We start from the raw sequence: 21,161 nt of genomic DNA, 5'->3' as shown, positions 1-21,161 counted from the left end.
CGCCAATCGCTGCGTCACGATTGCGCGGGCGACATTGTGCCGCAAGCGGCACTAATCACTGTTTGGATGCGGGGGTTCGCTATCGCGCGAGATCGTTTCAATCGTTTCATTCAGCGGTTACACACCGTGCGATTGGTAGACGGCGTTTCAGCGGCGCGAGCGATATCCTACCGAGATAAACGCGCGATCATTTGTCGGAGATACCAATCGCATGCTGAAGAAAACAGTCTCACCGCGCAATCGAACGATCTACAATGATCATCGCGCGTGATTCGTTCGACTGATGTATCGGGATGTCGATAGAATTAAATATAGTTTCATAAAAAAAATAATATCTTCCTGAAAGATAACAAAGTGCGAACGGATGATGTCGCGCGAGACTGCACAAACTCTGCTTCTCTACCCGGAAATACCGTCGGGAATACCGTAGAGTTCCCACAACAATTAACCACGGTTCAAGAACCTTCGCGCGATGCACACCCGCTAATGAGTAGACAGAAGAGCCGAGGTAACGAACAGCGTCGTCGAGATCGAGGATCGAGAGTAGTTTCATGGAAACTGACGGGAAACCGATCGCTTAAAGCTGTCTAGGAATCTGTTGTTGACATTTTAAAATATTTTAGTAGTTTCGATACGTAACAATAACGCTAATAATAATATAATAATAATAATGGTACTTAGTCAATGTAAATCATATGATTATAATCATATATTATTATATGTTTTAATTATTACCTGTAATTGATATAATACATATTAATATAATATGTATTAATATAATATGTATTACGGATACAGATACAATATTATAGATGTAACAAAAACTTATTATACAATTATTAGTCTCATCGTTAATGATACAATCAAAACATTTTTATACTCGCGACAACTAAACTTTCTAGACGCAAAAATAAAATAGATACCCTTGGTACTTTTGTCAAAATATTTTATCATCAAAAGTCACTTTTAATGAAAATAAAATTTTGATGAGCGTTCTAATAAACTATAATACAAATGTGGACCCCGTTCGCTCTATAACGTATTGCAGGTATTAATGTCCATAAACGAAACGTAAAGACATGACGATTAGTCAATCCGCGCTGCTAAACCAACTAAACAAGATTCTGTTTGAGAATAACCTATCACGACTTCCTTCGAATGCTAGCTATATTAAACACGCGAAGTAATAAAAATGCAGGTTTCATTGACATATATATGTATTAGAAAATAGTAAAACATGCCGGAATCACATGCATGCGCGGTTTTTGCAGATTTTAAGTGGTCGTGTCGTAACGCAGGGAAATCTCCGAAGCGTTTATTAGGTGTTAAGTGGCCGTTAACACGAGCATCATAAAACATTAAGATCGCGATGGATTCAACCGCGTCATTGATTAAATCCCGAAAGAAAGGGACAGAAGTCTGCTGCCTTAAATAATAAAAATGTACTCTCGTATGTGTACACGCGCGAACAATATCGATAATAAATTACGTTCGCGAAATATTGTTGCAACCATGGTCGGACGGTGCACGGTCGTGTTTAATTCTTTTACAAGCGTGAGTTATGAAGCAGAGTCCTGTTGCCCGCGGTACCGTTAATATTCCCGGAGGTGCGGACAGTTTCCGTGTGCACGTAAGATGGATCCCCGCCGATGTCTGCACACACGCGATCATGCAAAATGTTAATAAATATCCGACGGGCGTCGAGCACTATCGACGGCCGCCTATGAGAGTAATGGGATAGCCTCTTGTGTAACCGAGTTCCTCATTAAACAGTTAACGGGCTTGCCGTTATTCCACATGCAGCTAAATCTAGTCAATTTTATCGCCATGAAAGTACAACCTCGCTGCAACTACGCGAGACTCTAAATCGAATCTGTGTACCGAAATGCATTGAGCCGGCGCATGAGCATGATCATTCTGGAGTCAATTTAATCCTCGTGAACTCGGTGACGACAACGTACATCAGATATTGCATAACGTTCCCTTGAAAATGATAAAGTTTGTCCATAGTGTATTTTTGAACACTACTCCCAAGAAAGAATTATTTCAAAAATAAATATTTTTAGCGGTAATTGTATTCTCTCAGGTGTCGTAATATTTTCGATTTTTAGCTTGTACACGTCACGTATCATTTTTGTACATGTAAGAATCAAAACTTATTTACAGTAGTTTATCATAAATTTAAAAACTTACGATAATTAAAAATAATGTTTTAATATAATTAAATTTCAGTTTATTTTAAAGCTGAAACATTGTGTTGAAATTACATTATATTCTATTATAACATTTTCGATTTACGTACCATCTATGTATCACACAGAGAAGACAAGAATGATATTTTCCTGCAACGTTCTAATATATATTCTGCGTGTGCCGTGTTCATGCGATACGTGTCGCGAAAACTCGAACACCCTGTAGGGGACATTCCGTAACCCGTTTCATGGTGGCCTTGCCTAAAAGTCTGCAACTTACGAAACACCATACGGTCATGCGGCATCGTCGGGGTGTGGTCCTCGTGGTTTCTCTCGTTACATCACCCGAGATACACGACCGATCTAGTCGTGCATTTTTCACGGTGATTCGCATTCCTATATTGCGCTCTTCTTTGATGCACTTCTACGTCGGACGGTTCCGCCCTTAGACGCGAGCGCGTGCAAGGAAGAGATAGACAGAGAAGAATCATTCGTCCGTGAATTACACGGAGCACGTTATCGCCTGGCAGAATTTAATTGACATTCTCGTTTATTACTCGGCAGGTTCGCCGGAAGGCAAGGCAATTGCATTACGTGGCGCCGACGTCTCTCGAGCGCGACCCGCTGCAGCATCCACATCTTATCGATATTATTGCGCATATACGCGTCGCGCACAGTCGTACAGGTTTATCGTTTATCAGATTGATGTAAAATCGGTATAAGTACTGGTGTAATGATAATTACGGAAGGAATGATCGTAAAAATCGAAAGTATTTGACGTCAGATCGATAAAGACGTCGGCCGAGTGTATCTGTGCCGTCGTAATCGACATGTACGTACATTACGTTTGTAATGACATCAGTTTGCCTTGTTCTCCGGATGAAATGAAACGTCGCTTTTTTTAACGACGTGTATTTGCATTTATTACTTGTTCGTTGAATACATTGGTACCAACGGTGACACGTTTCGGTTTTATAATTAGTCGGATACGTATTCAAGGCTCGACATTGGACGTATTGATGCTACTCTCTGAAGCATAGGCGGTGAAGTAATCCATCAAACAATGCGTTATGTAAGGGAAGTAATTACTAAATTGTCGTATTAAGATTCATTTCCATTGAGTATGAGACATACTCGGAACACATTAGTCTAACAAAGGCATCAGGACAAATCGCATAATTTATCATTCTCTATGATGCTACTTTACTATGAAAATCATAATTATGCATAGTCTTAATCACATTTAAGATAGTTTATATAAAACAATATTTAATTTATATTACAAACAATATTTAATTATAAAATCATATTATTGTTATGCGATGGTCACTCTTTTACGAAAAGCATTTTTGTAATTATTTTTGCTCTGAAAGCATACGCGCTCAAAAGAAAATTTTAAATGAACTCTCGACCTCGGTGCGCGCAAAAAGAGATAAACCACCATTCTGTATGATAATTTTAAATACGCGGAAGACCTTCGCGCGTTTCTTACAATTTTAGGGTGTCTTTTTGCGGCGCGTGTGAAGCGATACCGCGCCGCCGGTTCTTTAAAGCTGACGACGACGTCTGCCGCGTTCTTTCGTGACCTAACTAATGCGTGGCTCTACTACGCATGTGACTCAGCGACCAACAATCTCATTCACCGACGAACGACGAGAATCGCGATAAGCTCGCATAAACGGTTTCGCAACATCGCTTCGCAGAAGAAGAAAATTTCTAGGATGGGAAAGCGTTTTGTTAATTGGAGCCATTCGCTAATCGCGCGATATCTCAGTTTTTTCCTCCCTCCTTGCGTTGCGGTCGCTATGAAGACTTTTACTGTGCGTAATAGGAAGCACGTGGCACTCAGTCAAGAATCGAGAATTCAACGACGGTAACTTGACAGTTGACAACTGATATCTTAAAATTTATCTATTATATATTTATTTATTTATAAAAACGAGAAAGCAAGTTGAAACTGTAAATTTAATATGCGTTAAAACTTCAATGTAGTCACAGGTATCAAAAATCAGTTTCAGTTCAAAAGTTGTACGTGAAAAATCCACAATCGAGAGAATTGCGTGTTTGAAACGTAAAACTACGCATCGAGCACTGCTGAAAGCTGGATAGTGGTATTTGGAAATATACGAGGAAAAGCTCACATTTGAGATTATCGTGTTTCAGTTTCCTTGGTGAAATCAGTCGCACAAATAGTCGCGCGTGCGTCAATGGTGTTTTCGATTGCTTTCCATCGCCCACGTTACTCAGAAGCGAACGCAGCGTAGAATGCATGGCGCGTCGCGCGAGAGTGACTTCATCCACTATTTTCCACGAATCACGAATTCCCCGTGGGTGGCTGATGATCCTGCTTTGAAGGCGAGTGGAGCTTATCCAAACGATCCCAATGATATCAATCGATTGGCGGTCGCATATCAATATTATACGCGGAACAACACGTTAAATCCCGCCATTTGCTTCGTTGGGCAAACATAATTTCCGGGAAGGAGGAACGGGCTAGGAGAAGCGAAGTTGTAAAATTATATTAGAAGTGATGCATGATGCTGATTCGCGCGATTTATGGATTGCCAGTGGGTGGGATCTATGCCCGTTTTAGAAGCGACCGTTGATCAACGCGCGGTGACGTCGTGATTTATGTCCCATCACGGCTTTAGCATCATTTGAGTGAAGTAGAAGAGGCCATCTGGGAGTCCTTCGCGCTGCGCTTCGCTTTTTGTCTCTAACCGACATAAACGGACATTTATTTCCAACGTACGTTCAGCTTCACGGACTTTGTAGTGATAAATTGTACAATTTCGATATTTATGACATTGTCCGTTGTTGTAAAATAATGGAAATAAGGTTTTAAATAATAGTCACGTGATTGAACTGACAGTATTCTCGACTGCTGCTTAATTCAATAAATTCAGTAAAATATAGCTATACACGTACACAATGACACGACTGTTAAGTATGTACTGTTGAATTCCACAGAAGACACCAATGGGACAGATAGCTGCTCTATTTTCCCTTCGTATCGATATAAATAGATTCCTCGATACTTCGTGACTCGAGACCTGGCTGTTGTTTCGTGTAGCTTCTTATTTTTATTTTTTCCGATGCCAGAGTGAAAAAAATATCTGGCCATCTATTTTGGTGCTATTAACCGCTTTATATTTCCCCACGCGCATTGTGCAATTCAAAGAGCAGTGGCAGCTTCTCCTATGTCACAACATGTATCGTGAGCAATCGATATCGCGGTAGCAGAATTCATATTACATTTTCATCAATTGGTCGATATATTGAGACAAAGTGTATAGATTCTATTGTATAGACCGCGCTTTTAATCGAGAATAATAAATTAAGCAGTATCAATTTTATTATTAAATTAAAAGTATTAAATTGTTACACTCTATTATTAAACGTGACAAAAATTTGCCTTCTAGCATGTTCGCCACATTTTGTTAAAAAAATCCCAAAAAAGAATTTCTTTCATAGTACTAGTTTCGAGGAAAAAGAGAGAAGAGTTCAACTTTCAAAGTACTTCAGGATGGAGTCAACTACTTCGACGCTGCTTTGCAGCGGACATCTCCATGTTTGCCACGTTCAATTACGTATTGTTTTATCAAATCACAGCACGCTCCAGATTCACTTCACAAGAATGCCGACATTCCCGGAACGCGGGAATGGCGAATTCCTCTGAAAAATTCCGTGCAACCGCAGCGGCTAACTCCTTTTCTCTCTTTCTCTTGCTTTCTTCTTCTTTCCTTCTCCTCCTTGGTGGCTTACCGCAATTTAAATGCGAGAAAGAATAATCTCGCCCATCGCCTGCGGTCGCGTGACCTCGCGTGTAACGAAAATTACAGTTTCATGGTTTCACATATTTCGCCGGCGCGCACGCGTACGTACGTTTGCTTGTTTCTCCATTAACTAATGCGCATAAATATATGGTGGTGGAACCGATACCGGAACCGATACTTTGCGTATTGTCTCTGGTATAATGAAGGCAACCTTAAAAGCATTCGAGTAGGGTCCACAAGTGGCAATTAGGAGAGTTACTAAAGCTGTGTTTGGTCGACCACAATCGTAATCCGATTAGTCTCTTGTTTCTCTACCGGATTCTACAGGATGATTCACATAGAATGAAACGGCTTAGAAAGAGGTATGCACCTATTCAATGGCTCGTAATCCTGCGGCTTGGGAGGGTCTGTGTATGCGCAAGTACCGCATCATAAATTATTTTGTAATGATGCATGAATAAAGTCTTGAAAATTTCCAATACAGATATATAAATATCAGCAAATGTAATATAAATATAACAAAATAGATATTCTCAGGTAAATCGTATTTATTATGAGCATTATATTTAAGCATGCACATCTGAGCTGTGCTAGCTAATAAAATAAATCCTTTTTATTAATTGATTTCAATTTTTTGTAATTTATTTTATAGTAATATTTTATACAACGTATATATATTATCATAAAGTTATTTTATACAAGTCCATTCCGTCTGAATCATCCTGTGTGTACTTCTTTATATGCTTGTCTCCGATCTCTCAGTTTCTTATTCGTGTGTCAAGATTAACGATAAAAATGTTTCACTGTAATGAAAGACCACGAATAAGGTAACATTGTATTAAGACATCAATGCGGATATTTTTTTTCTACTTATTGCTGGGATATCATAGCTTCGTAAGCAGCCACTATTCAAAGCGAAATCATTTCCGCGAACGGATAACTGGATCGGAGATACTTGCTGCTGCGAAACGAAAACAATATAAAGTCATAGATAAAAATAAGCTTTGTTGATATCAAGCATATATTGACTGGTAAAACGGGTCTGGTCTGCAACAACTGGTTTTAATCATTGCATCGAAATGTTTTGTGTATCTATATAGCTAGAAAAGCCGAATTATTAATTATACGATTATACGATAATTATTCATAGCGATAATATTGAAATTATTAGCTAGAATGTATAATAATGAGAATCAAATCTATTACACAGTGTACATTGCCAAGTTTAAGGCTAAAGACCGTATTATGTGTGTTAAGTTCAATTCATGTTGCACTTTCACTTTGACCGACGTAGTATAGAATGAAGATTGGCATGGCTATGACGATACGGCAGTATCCTAATAAGAATATTAATAAGCATCAGACTGCCGCACACGATTTTCATTACCTTTATCACTATTTGCATAACAGTAGGCGATGATTCACGCATAAGCATAACGTAGATATTAAAATATTTTTGCAGAAGAAGATAAGCGGGCCATCTGCGCGTGTTTAATTTGATTTTATCGAGTCCCTTATCTAAAAATTTAATTCAGTACATACACACGATATGTATGTATATGATGTCCTATCCATTAATATTTAACTTAATACAAATTGCTATTTAATTTCATATCAACTGAATTATATTATTATATGCTTTCTTCTTCGAGAAGTTAATTTTTTATTAAAAATCAAGTGAAATTTTTTTCATAATTTCGCTGTCTTTTCAATTAAGATATGCTACATATTGTTGCGACATGCATGTAAATTTTATTAGCGATGGTGTTATTCTTCGTTGGTCTAATTTCTGTGCCGACCTGGTCTTGTACACGCGAAACACGCAGTGCAACATAACCGCGAACTTATCTGATGCGCTTCCGAGCATGACGAGGAGTTGCATGACGCAACATCCAAATTTATGATTAATCGAGCCATCTTCCAGCGGAGCAAATGTACGCACGTCTGTATTTGCGGTATGTTTCTCGCAGATTCAGCTCAAGAAAAAACGAGTATTGACATGCAAACAGTAGCTTTCATTAAGCGTTTATTAATAAATTTAGTATATTTAATGGTTAAATTTAAAATATGAATATTTTTATAAATATTATGATAGTTTACAGTTGATTAATGTAAATAATTTCTTTGATTTGATTGCCATTTGTCGTAGTTTTTCAATCAGCATCTTTTTGAAATATTTTAGGAACCAGGTTAAATTTGCATTTCTAAAAAATAAAATTTACTAAAATTTAACTGGAAGAGAAAATTTCATTGCATGTATCGACGCGTTTACAGACGTATTGCGCGGTGGAAGGAAAAGACGTAATAGTTCTAGGACGTAATATATTTATAACTCGCATTGCGTATAAGCGTGGTGGGAAAACCCAGCACACATGGCAGAAAATTTATTTTTATTGAAATTGTTTTCGTAAGTTAATTTACTCTTTATGAGTCACATTATCTTCGAGATAAGATTCTCTTATACAGACTTCCGCAATAAACCCACTTTTCATGTTCCTTTAATGGTGTGCACATTCCAGTGTCTTCCTCATAGCACGATCGTGGACTGATCGAGCGCTAACTGACCCGCTTCGACCCGTGAAATGCGAGGTAATCGTCTGCTTATCCGATGCATTTCAGCGCATCGAAGTGTGTACGCGACAACCAAATTAATCGTGGTTCAAGCGATATTGTCAGCTCCGTTACATCCATCTACATTTTTTTAGTGGTCCTCGCATGAAGGCACGATAGCACATTAACTTATTAATTCTCAACGAGGATGTATTGCGCTTTATCACATCAATCACTGCAACGTAATCAAATCGCAAGTGACACTTTAATAATAATTACCGGTACCATCGATCTTCTTCCGTCAAAATATAGCCGATCGATTATTTAAGCTTTCATAATAAGCCTGTATTTCGTCAAGTCCAAGAATGGTTTATCGGTGAGCAGCGCGGAAAGAAAAATAATTAAAAAAAAATAGTAAAAAAAGAAAATCGCGATCGTCGTTCCTCCGATTCATTTCCGAGCGCAACGACAGCATACATGACGCAACGTCCGAAATTCGTGATTAATCGAGGACCCGATGCGCCTTGCGGCCTTCCTGTTCCTTTTTCGGGCTGCACATACGGCTTGTACCGTGCGCCGTGAATCGCAAAGTGCGCCGCGTGCATCGCGCCGCGCCACGCCGCACTCACGCAAATGGGATATGAGCTCAGAGGCTCTGTTCATGCGTGCACGCATGTACGGATGCTGGCCGGCCGCGGAATATAATAGCGGTAATACGATGGAACTGGGGCAGTCTTGCTTTGACGCGCGTCTTAGGAGCTTCCACCTGCTGCGCCGCGCGAAAATCGTCAGCCGCGAGGACGTCACTCCGCGCGAACTTTCGGCGATACCGTTCCATACGATAATCTCGAGGTCAGTGTCTCGTAATGTGACAAATGAAAGTACGTGGTTTCCTGTTACCGTAAGTAGGCCTCGCGGAGAGTTTCCCGTCTCTCGTGTCCGAAGCAGTACTCGAGTGTCCGAATAGTGCTTCCCGTACGACGTCATTTCGCGAGACCGAATGCTGTCTCATGACTTTTTATTGTATGCTTGTGTAATTCTTCATAAAAACCATTTTTCCTGTAGACTTTGCAATTTGAATGAGATAAATCGCTCGTAAAAGAGAAAACTTGTTACATTCGCTTTCTATTTAGATTAATAATGTTGATATGAACGTATGAACGGGTTTGAAGATACGTAGATTAAGTTGAATACATACGAATATCGCATTCGCTTTTCTAAGTAGTTCTGTCTAAGTAATTCTGTTCTTTACGATTGAGTGGAACGAATTATTTCGTTCTGCCGTGATTACTGCGATGAATTTATCGAACTGCTTCAAGTGTACCGTCTGCTTCTACCTTGAGTAACATTTGATACGAATTATCGGAGAACGAGTATTCTCACGTAGCGGCATTCGTTTTCATTTCGGATTGCCGATCATTATCGAGCAGACTGTTAATCTGCGCGAGAGTGATTCTAATTAGCGCCGTCGCGTACCCGTCTTAATGGATTAATCCCCGGCGTAATGGACTATAAACTGTATAGTGAATGTATCGGGTTGCATTCAACTCGCGTAAGACCGTGATGAGTCTGGATACGACGACTCATTAAGAGGTAAAATGTACTTTACCGCCGCTCTTTACGCTGTCCATTTATTCGATGAGGACACCGATCCGAATTAGATTGAACGGATTTATTTAAACTTGAAGCCGCTTTTACAACCGATCCACTATTAATTTCATGTATATTTATGTATCGTGATATGGTTCTTTATAAAGGTACGAGACAGATATATTCAATTAAATTTACTTCTCAGACATGTATGCAATTTGCTCAACGCCAGCTGCTTAAGGGAAAGCGAATATGTACGTGAATATCCTCGTTTTACATCGTATATTTCGGTATCGTAATTCATTTTTCGAACGCAACTAACGAGCACATACAATGTCACATTGTGGTACCGTTGATGATGTAGGTATTCGATGCGTTTGATTGATCGAACGTGTAATTAATACGTGTCGGCGTTATATTATCGTCGATATTTTGCACATGTATTCTCAATTGTTGATCATTATCATATAATGAACTTCGTGGGCTAAATTTTTGGCCAAATTTATTTTAAGTTTAAAGTTATGCTTGTTATAACTTTACTAACTTTAACTAACTTCATATTCTTTACTGCAATTAGGATTAATTTCCGGAGACAAATTATGACAGATACCGTCAAACGTTATTTGGAAGGTTCTGAAAATTAATTACCTTTGTTGCTTTTTACACTCGCACTTCGCTAATTGTAAATTATCTCGCATGACTACTGATGGCAGATACGATAGCGGTAGAACCTTGGAGCCGATATTCCGGCCGGCGTGGGCACATTCGATGTATTTCCGTTACGTAACGACACGGCACGACTCTCGCAGTTCGCGTACTTGCACGTCTTATCGCCTGATGTCATAGTTACAATTTCACAATGACCGCGTCAAGTCTGAGGTCTGATGCGGTGCGATGTCTAGTGTCTTTTGCGGTTTGATTCAAGAAACGTGACATCATCGATGTGGAACGTTTCGTACCGATTGATTTTCCTCATCGTGCAGTTATCACCCTTCTTATCGCGCTTTATTCACTGTAATCAAGATTAAGATTATTCGTCACATATCAGTCCTGCTAAAAATGCTATTCTTGAAAAGACAGTTCCCTTTTTCATTTTTTAAGTTTCATTGCATATAAAAGTCATAATACACTGGTCACATCTTCAGAAATATTAATATTTTTTATTTTTTTGGAAAACAATATGAAAATCGCTGCAAAACATTTCGCGTGATTCCACGTTCGTGCTTTCGTGTGCATTGTTAAGTAGTCGCTAAATATACATTAACGCCACATTCGAGGAAAACCGTTGGAGAACCGTTCTGGCCATGTGCAACGATATTTGCACTTCGATTTGCCGTGTAGCGACGGCTTATGCGAATCGCGGTACAGCAACATAGAGAATTGCACTTGAGAGCCCCTGCACGGTATTTAGTCTGCGGGATGATAATTACCGACAACGTAATTGCCGTGATTCGCGTGCTCTCGTTAGGTGCTCGATAGAATTACTGTACTTCATGAATCTCTGCCGAACAGTTCTGCGGATCGTCCGCGACACGAGATCCACACCTCGCCGCTAATCTCATGCATGAATAATTCGATGCAATCGAGAACGCTATATAGAACACCGTAACAATATTGCAATAAAACGGTACCTACATCCCGTCCTTTGTCGATTGCCCTTAATATTTAGCACTAATACTAACGGAGCAAAGCCAGGTACGTGCTCATTATATCCATTGTATATTGTATTGTACAATCGAGTTCTTATTACAATCTGATCATCATTGCGGTTGTTACTTTTGCTGTGATTGTTCTGTGTGGTATTCTAAGATCATTATTATCATATTAAATATTTTTTCTTTGATGTAATCTTGTGTTTTTCGATCCTTGCATTCTCTCAATGAACTTTATCAAGATACTTGAGAAATCGTATGACCTACATTTGAAAGAAATTTCTTTATCTTTCGTTCTCTTTTTCTTGATTGCGATATGGGTTACTTTATTCATCGAGGTGAGTTTCAGGCATTATCTCCGATTGATTATTGGATAGGATCATTAAAATGCTATTACGCACCTCATTTATAATCCAATCCGCGAGTTCGATACGAGGTACGCATGGCCATTCGCGCGATTGATTTATTTCGGCTGAGCTGGTTGTGATACGCTGCTGAAGGTTTGAAAGTTGGTCAAGAGAGTCGATTTCCACATGCATATAAATAAATATATACCGAGCGCCGCGCCGGTGCGGCCAGTAATCAAACCGGCATCGGCGATGATGCGCCGAAAGGAATAATCGATGTCTGGCCGATTGACGCGATCGACGGCTAATTCATTGAGAAAGATTTAACCGCAACGCATATACGTGCACAAAGGCATGTTAATACAAGAGCGCGGGAATTAATGAGTATGTAAATGCGTCCCCTGGGACATGAAAAAAGTTCGTCGAATAAAGTATATATAGCATGTCGTATCATGATCGCCATCGCGAAACAGGCAAAACGTGAGACGGTCTGAAAGGCGGTTCTTGAAAGCCGAGATCATTCCCGTGAGATATGTTAAATATTTATATTTTTCCAACCGTTCTGCCTCGTTTTCCATCGATCTGACGTGCATATCTTAATCTTGCATATCTGCACAATGGTTACCTGAATGTTGAATCAATTAGGTGCAGAAATAATGGAATAGTTGGGAGTATGGCCTTTGACATTTGCTCATGAAGGGTCGCAACATTATTAGATCATTACTTTTTGCAATTTTTTCACACTTGATGTCGCTTATAAATTATTAAACTTGATTTTTAATAGGTATTAAGATCTTATTATTTATTTGCATTCTGAAAACTTGGTTGCTTTTCATGTTTGTTGGTATATCTACATTGAGAACTATTGAGATGCCTTGATATATTAATTAAAACTAAAGATCAAATTTGCTGAAAAATTTCTCATTAAAGTTAAAACTAAAAGGAGCACTCTATAGATGAAAAGATTAGAAAAGTCCGCAAGTTAATTAAATATGTGCACGTATTGCGTAAGAGTTACAGTTATTTCTTCTCTTGCGAGAGTTATTGCCTTACAATTACGATAACTGCAATCCCGAATCTTTATTGCGAGTCTGATCCAGCCGAGTTAAATCAGCCGAAAAGAATAAAATCTCTCTTCCCTTCGACGTAAAGTGTACCATGTAAATGCAAACCACGTCGGCAACATCGCGATGCTTCGACAGTGTAGTAATTTAGGTTTACAGAGCAGGCGAATTTAATCGCAGGCCCGCCCACGCGTCGACAATGAGGCTCGTAACTTTCGACGGTGAAGGGCGCCATTCTTTTCGATTTGATGGGATTACCGGTCGACAGAGCCGAACCCGTGTCCGGAGCAGATCACAATGGCGGTGCCATGGTACCATAGCCATGAACGACCGCGACGCTTCGGAACATCGAGGGACGCGATTAAGAGGAATGATCATTGTTCACGCGCACCGAAGCAATCTGAGACGAACACGTAGACGTAGCTACCGTGAAAAAAGAACGGGGAATATTTTCATCCGTATGTTTAATTCCATGAACGTGCTCCGCTGAATTCCCGTGGCGATTCCATTGAGCGACGGAATTCCACGCTTGATGCTTGACTCGTCGACGGACCCAGGCCCGGGATTGTCCATAAATCTCGACGAAACGTGCGGAAATTTATACACGCAAACGAGAGATGCCGAAGGGCGTTCGACTACTCCGACATTTACGTACTACTCGCGGAACGATAGGTTCTCACGATTGCGGATGCGAGTAATAAAAAGGAATTACGTGTGTGCGTCGGTCGTCTACGAGCGTAATCGACATCGAGCAGCCATCCAAGATTTCTTAATAATGAAATCGTTCCGGCGCGATCGTCGGATCGTAAATATTTCGACGTTAATGCGCCGTGCTCTCGTGCGCGTTTACGATTTCTGCCAAAACACGCGTAAATCATCGCCGCCGGGACGAAAGGCTGTAATTTTATTTTAATAACTGACGATCTATAATTACGTTTACACGAAGAGTCGCGCGAGCGGCTGGCTACACGCTTCGTCACTCCGACGAAACCAGTAACAAATGCGTTTTACGTGATCACGAGTTTATCGAATATAATTCCAGATTGTACGATGATAAATGACGCCGTTGTGCCACCGGAGAACTAGCTTATCTTGTATCATGCGTCTTTACCACATTCTTTTAGAAAGACAATGTTGATTGAACAGGTTTCGCTATACATATTTATAGAGCCTGTCTGGGCAAACATATCCTTGCGTTAATTAGCAGTTTCGCCATCGGCGGATATCGGACTTCATGCGTGCTTCTTGAATTTTTGCGCTAATTACAATGCAGCCGCTAAACATTAAATAGACAAGTAATTTTTTTGCGCCCGAACATTTTTACTGCAACGAATTCTGCAATGAAAATCTGTCTTCTCCTGAGGAGGAATGTTATTGCGTCAAGAATGTTAATTTTTAAGAAAACACGAAAAATGATACGGAAGACACAAAACAATTCGCCAATTTAGCGAAATATTTACGTCGCGGTTTTGCAGTCCGCGTATATCGTTCACGGCGGATGTACGCATCGCGTTACAAGTTTCTGCTGAGAGAAAGTCCAAGGTGCAATGCTTTTCTCGTTGCATGGTGCTGAGTCTAGACATACCATACTTGATGCGATAATGACGTGGAACGCAATGCGATCCACTCTAATCTAACATGGAACAGATTTAAATTTCTTTGCGTAAGGTCGTACACGTGTGATGCGTGAGCGGTTATTAAATAGTACGATATTAGCCCGACTCAGATAAAAATAAGTCGCTCTACGAATTAGTAAGCAGAAAAATAGAAAAGAAGTGGAAAAATTTAAATTAAAAAAATTATTTTCGCGTGCGATAGAGAGAGAAAGAGAGAGAGGGAGAGAAAATCCTACTAAACAAGAATATTAAATGTCCATTAACAAATCGCATCAACGAAAGTAAACGCTTTCTGCACTTGACGTTCCTGCAACGAGATGAAGAACTGAACATCGTCGTAAATTACGTTCACCGATTGGAAAGTGTTTTTCTCGAGCCCAAGCGTCGAGGTGCTAAATCGATTTATAATTCCCCGCGTATATCTCCACCTAGATTATCATAAATATGTGCAACGCGCATATACGCCACTCGCGCTCGCGTTTAACGATCTCCCATAATCTCATTCAAAGTTTAAGGCTAATTGGTGCGCCTTGCTCACTTATTTACAATATGAAGCTTGCAAATCTTTGCGGCGCGCGGATATTATGGATCGTAAATTACGTCTTATAATCTGCCGGCTTGTAACATTATATATTTTATTTGTAACGATCAATGATTATCGCGTCGCGCTCGCAGCGAAATAATATCGCATCCGCGTTTAATTACGAAAGTTGATTTAATCGATTTTGCGTGAAGAATATCGAAAACAACATAACGATTTTTGAAGATCATTATAGGTTCCGCGCCAATTCATCGTGAAGCTATCGAAATGTATAGTATAACAGATGTTTAATTTTTACGTTAACAGCTGAAACGAACGAATTGCGATTTCTTGCCCTAAAATTAAATCGTAATTTTCTGAAATCAAGACTACACCGCGATTCTTCAGAAATTAAGTGTCATTCAAGTGTCATTCGTCCTCCGATTTATATGTTACATTCATCTCGCAGCGTCTGCAACCGCGCGAGGAGGGATCGCGCGCGGAACGCGCCGCGGCTCAATATGCATTCGCTACGCGATTTCGCGAGCGCGTGTAATCGCGCGTACGATTACGATGTTCGCCGCCACCATCGTCGCCGCTTACGCTTATGGGGTTGTCGCAAAGTGAATCTCGAGGCGCGTGACGAATCGCACGGCACCGTGTCATCGTCATTACGATGCGTCACGAGGCGTGGAACACCAGTAAACTGTGCGCACGCCCGCGGCGTGCTATTTACTGTCGGAAATAAAAGCGACACGAGCAAAAATGCACACGGCTGCCTATGACATCAGCCCACCCGATCAATCCGTTTTGCATGATGATGCATGAAGCGCATTCGGCGAACGCCGCGCGAGGACATTTGCGCTGCGACATCCATTTGGGCGTGGAGATGCGACGCAAGCGTTACTCATATAAATCTTTTCATCAGCACCATGGAATCTTTGTTATCCGTGTTGAATGTTCGGTTAACGATACGCTTGATTATCCGCATATCGCATGATTTTATGAATAACATAGCTTTGCAAAAGAAAAGTAGCGCGCATAGAGCGAAGAGAATTCTTCGTTTATTTTTGCGTCTTGCATTTATTTTCTCAATGATAATATAATAAACCGTTATTCTTTTTTCGTATCGTTCTTTTTCCGAATGTTTTCTATTCATAATACAGATGATTAAGATGAAACTGTAAATCTCTCTTCTGTTGCACTGTCATCCTCGCATGCATAATATCTTTTCCTAGAAACTGTTCTGAAGAAACCATTGTATATTTTTGAAATGAGATAATCTCTCTCTCGAACTGCAATCGATTCATAATGAGGCAATGGACGGTCCTATTGAAATGTTGCAACGCGAGGATCACGTTTGATCTTTTTCCTGGTAACCAGTTTCATCGAGATCGCGATTAAATGATGTATGCAGGTTTGAGTAACCAGTCTCAACTGTTTAATTGAAATGGCGTTATTAATTAAGTTGAAATTAATTTAATTTAATGAAAATGCCATTAAAGAGATTTATCACATCACTGTTGTATTAAACTAATAATAGTTGCAGTGCACCATTGCATTGCAGCCAACTCACATTAATGTATTGCACGCACTATAAGATTAGTTAAAATTATATTATTTGATTCACGCATAAAGTTATCAATTAATATAAATTCATATAACTGCGTTATAAATATTTATTTTAAAATATTCTCATATGTGTCATCAGTGTGCTGTTACACATGTTAAACAAATCATCATTAATTTCATAACTGTAACATTTAATTTTAATTTTATTACTATAGAATCGCAATGGCGCAATGTTGTATTATATATTTTTCCAATCATTCCTTTTCTTTTTGCAATTTACTCTTTTTCGCTGAATGATCGGATTCAAAGTGGATCGATACACCTTATCGATCCACTTATATTATATAGTCGCGCTATTTACATGCAATCGATAAATTTTTCTTCAGGAAAACCGCTTTGGTGCTTTACTGGTAGTGATCAGATACAAGACGAGAATATAAATTCAGGTAAACGTACGTCAAATGGTAATCATGGGGTATACGATATCGTGCATCCTGTATGTACGAAGCAAATCACGCATCTTCTTGTGATCATAGATATTCAACGAAGATGAAGAAAAACCTGTTTTGTGTATTATATAGTTATCGATTTCTGTTTATTATACTTATTAATAAGAGAATAAGTATTATTTATTTTATCCACATGGTGATTATCTTTCTCGTGACCTTATTTGCATTTTTAAATTATTCCACACGGTTTGTTCTCGATATTACAGACGGATGCAGCTATAAAAAGAAGCACTGAAGTTTTCAACGATGATATATCGTTACAACCGCGGGTATACCGGTATTTTCCCGTACGTCTCTCGAGCGCGATCGTTTACCGTAACAATAAGTGCGCCCTTGTCTCTTTACGATATATCGCGGCGGATCTGGCGGAGATCTGCTCGAGGAAAGGCGAGCGGGCACAAAGGTTCCATGCAAATCGGGTCGACGCAAAGAAATCAAGACACCGTGAACGTAACTCGCGCAGACTCGGGGCATAACGTCGGTGATAAAGCGGAGTATCCGACCGATCCGCGCGTTTCGATGTTTATGGCACTTCTGCGTCGGAATATTATTTTTATTACGTTTACCGAAAGCGTTCAATCGCATGTTTGCATGTCGCGCGCATAAAATTTCACTTCAATCAAGTACCTTGGGATTACAGATTGACAAATATTTTCCGTCTGTCAGATTGACAAATATTTTCACTGTCACGCGATGCACTTTTCATCGAGCACTTTCCACTGCGGGGAAAAGGAAAAAAAACGCGTTTTCAGAGTTTCCTATGTTAGATATCGTATAGTTTATAGATATTTTTATTCTTTATTGCACAGAATATTTTTGTTTACCATTCTTCGTCTTTAGATATTGTTAGACATTTGTCGTTATAAAAAGATAAGAATATTGATATAGATAATTTTATCTAACGTCCAAAGTTTTCTCGGTATTGATACAGATATAATTTAAGAATATTATATAAATGTTATTAAAAAATTGAGATTCAATGCAAATCATTGTTAATTTAGATATTTGTGCTATTATAAGGTGTAAGTGCAAAGCGGCATTAATGGGGCATTTTTGGTCGCATAAAGTGCGTTTCTAGATCGCATTCGACTTTGGTTACCGTTTTGCAGCTATGTTTAGATCACGTTCAGCTGGCGACAATAAACTAGGTCGGATTAGCGCGCTTCCTTGAGCGAGTTCATCATCCCTTATTCACTTCAAGAAGACTGTCATTTTCCATTAGGAGTGAATACCATTAGGAGGAAATATCGGATTCCGGCGAATGTCGAGCACGATAATAATCCACCGATGCTTCACTGAAGTTTTCATGCGGCTGCATTTAGTATTCGTTACATAATAATGTTACATCAAAACCGACGTTGCACAAGTTATTATCAGAGCAAACACACACACTAACACATACTCAATATGTATGTGTGTATGTATTGATAGGTAATTTGCAATTTGATCGGTATATATTGTCATGTTACCAATTATCCAAAACTCGAATGGAATTACCACTTTCAATCAATTTTCGTTAATCACTTATCGAGTACACGTAGTGTAAACGTTAAGCGAAAACTTACAAGCTTTTATGCGTATGCACGAGATCATTAATTTGAACACAAGACTTGAATGCAAAATAATGAAGTAATGTGACCATGATCAACTGGCTATCAAATTCCACACGATTGACGTGGTAGATTGTTTCGCAAGAAGCGAGGTTTACTGTTTTACTGTTTTTAGCTATTATTACTTGAATTTATAAATTACCGCGTTTTGCGCGATAATTACGATTTTTGCTTAAAACAAATCATATAAATGAAAATATTTCATTTTTCAAGAAAAGCAAATAGAAATGTCTTCTAAAGTATTATTAATAATTAAACGCAATGTTTCCTTTCTTTTTGAATTATTTCAGTGTGAATTTTATAATCTGACTGCTAAGCATGTATAAAACATTCTTCGCCATGTTCAGCGACAAGTAACGAGTCGTTTGAATATCTTGGATGCCTGTAACCGGATTTCGCGGATAAACGGATTTTCCGCATATATAGCAGTTTATTGCGTCGCGTTACACGTTTTATCTCACGGTGATTAAATTATATTGTGTCACCTCGGCATCCAGCTATTATAGTTGGAATGCGCTTTTCGAAATTGTGCGCAACAGAACAGCTAAATGATCAAAACGTGATGAAGACACGACCATTTCCATTGCCGGTGTAACAAATATTTTCTTTATAACAAATGATGCATTTTTTTATTCTTTTCCTTTATCAGATGCGGCGATTACTTCTGTGGCTGCACTGTTTGCTGCTAACCGTGCTGCTGGCACCGGTGCAGAGGGTCGCAGCATGCAGCTGTGCGCCATCCCACCCTCAGACTCAATTTTGCGAATCAGATTTTGGTATGATAATTTCATGATTCATGTATATTTCTTTTTTAAATATTTTTTGTAAGTATTATGATAAATATTATAAAAGCTTTTTATAAATAAATATGTTATATATTTATATTAAATATTATAGCACAAATATGGCATGAATAGGTACATGTAAATTGTGTAAAGCTTTTATATTATTTCATTATCCTATAAAAATTATGATATATTTTTCTTTGACGCGATAACATTTTTGTGAAGTTTCGATATCAGTGCCAAACAGGATTCAGTTGTTAGTAACTATCATGATAACAGAGTTCTCTTGTAAAATATGTGCGACCGTTATATACCAAGTAATAGCGGAATTCACTTTCCGACGTCGGTAAAAGCCGACGGCCGCGGTTAACGACGTTCCTCTGTCGCAGTCGCCGTGGTGAGGGTGAAGAAGGTTCTCTCCGTGAACGAGTATGAGATCGCGTACAAGGTCAAGATAAACAGGGTCTTCAAGGTGCGTATTATGCGCCGTGAGAGAAATCACGCGCGCACGAAGAGAGCCGCTCCATCGCAAAACGCGTAATCTAGGTTTAAACCGTACGCTTTCTTTTCCACTCCCGCAGTCCAATCCAAAGGCCGACGTGGCTCTGATGCAGAACCTTTTATGGACCCCGTCCTCGGATGCGATGTGCGGTGTGACACTGAAAGTCGGCGAGACTTACGTTCTCAACGGTAGGATCGTCTCGGGGAAAGCGTTCATATCGTTCTGCGGACTCTCGATAAGATGGGCCGATACGACCAGTAGGCAACGCAAGGGTCTCAGGCAACTCTATCAGCAGGGCTGCGTGTGTGACGTAAGTGGATTGTATCATCTTATCGGACGGCGATTTATGAATCAATTCCGTGATATCGAAAAGAAAACGTTCCATATATTGTCATCGACTTTTTACAATTGGAAACTATTATAGTTTATATATTTTATCATGTAACAACGAAGCTTTCTCTATCTCATTGCGAAAAATTCTGTCTTCCGAAATATTACTTTCGCCTAGTGGCACATCGTGGAGTGTTTTCCTTAAATATAATTGAAGAATTTTAATTGAAAACGAGTAAACTTCCTTTTAACAAGTTAATGCAATTGGCCATCATTTGAGGACGGCTTAAAAATCCCGCGTTGAATCGAATATTTTTTTAACCAGCTCCGTGAATTCCTGATGCATGCTGAAGATATGACGGGGTTAAGACAATAAATCACCTACGCTATAAATCCAGGCCGATTTCATACAGCTGAGGATTGCTTCTCAAAAATGGAACGTCCTAAAAATACACACTCGCGTTTTTTCATTGAATCATGGTTCTACTCGAGACACAGGGTTTACGCGGGAGAATATCGGAAAAATCGCGAGAAAGGGCAAGCGGG

General features: G+C 39.4%; 2 protein-coding genes across 5 annotated transcripts in view; one reads left to right on the top strand and one right to left on the bottom strand.

Moving 5' to 3' along the window:
- The window catches only part of LOC105278615 (synapsin), a gene marked incomplete at its 5' end in the record, with an annotated part of 44,624 nt that overhangs the window by 17,388 nt on the left and 6,075 nt on the right, over positions 1–21,161 (bottom strand). The window lies entirely within an intron of this gene.
- Positions 1–21,161, top strand: part of LOC105278599 (metalloproteinase inhibitor 3) — an 81,812-nt gene that overhangs the window by 59,000 nt on the left and 1,651 nt on the right. For 2 of the 4 annotated variants that reach the window (XM_011337818.3, XM_020031326.2), the window contains exons 2-4: positions 19,648–19,774; positions 20,173–20,255; positions 20,365–20,595. In XM_011337818.3, coding sequence (XP_011336120.1) covers positions 19,648–19,774; positions 20,173–20,255; positions 20,365–20,595 — 441 coding nt within the window. Of the gene's footprint in view, positions 1–7,591; positions 9,420–19,647; positions 19,775–20,172; positions 20,256–20,364; positions 20,596–21,161 lie in introns of those variants that run through there. The other 2 variants (XM_011337806.3, XM_011337813.3) reach the window with 2 other exon arrangements.

The sequence above is a fragment of the Ooceraea biroi genome, chromosome 4 (assembly GCF_003672135.1).
Source record: "Ooceraea biroi isolate clonal line C1 chromosome 4, Obir_v5.4, whole genome shotgun sequence".
Lineage (NCBI taxonomy): Eukaryota > Metazoa > Arthropoda > Insecta > Hymenoptera > Formicidae > Ooceraea > Ooceraea biroi.
This window is presented reverse-complemented; position numbering and strand designations above follow the sequence as displayed.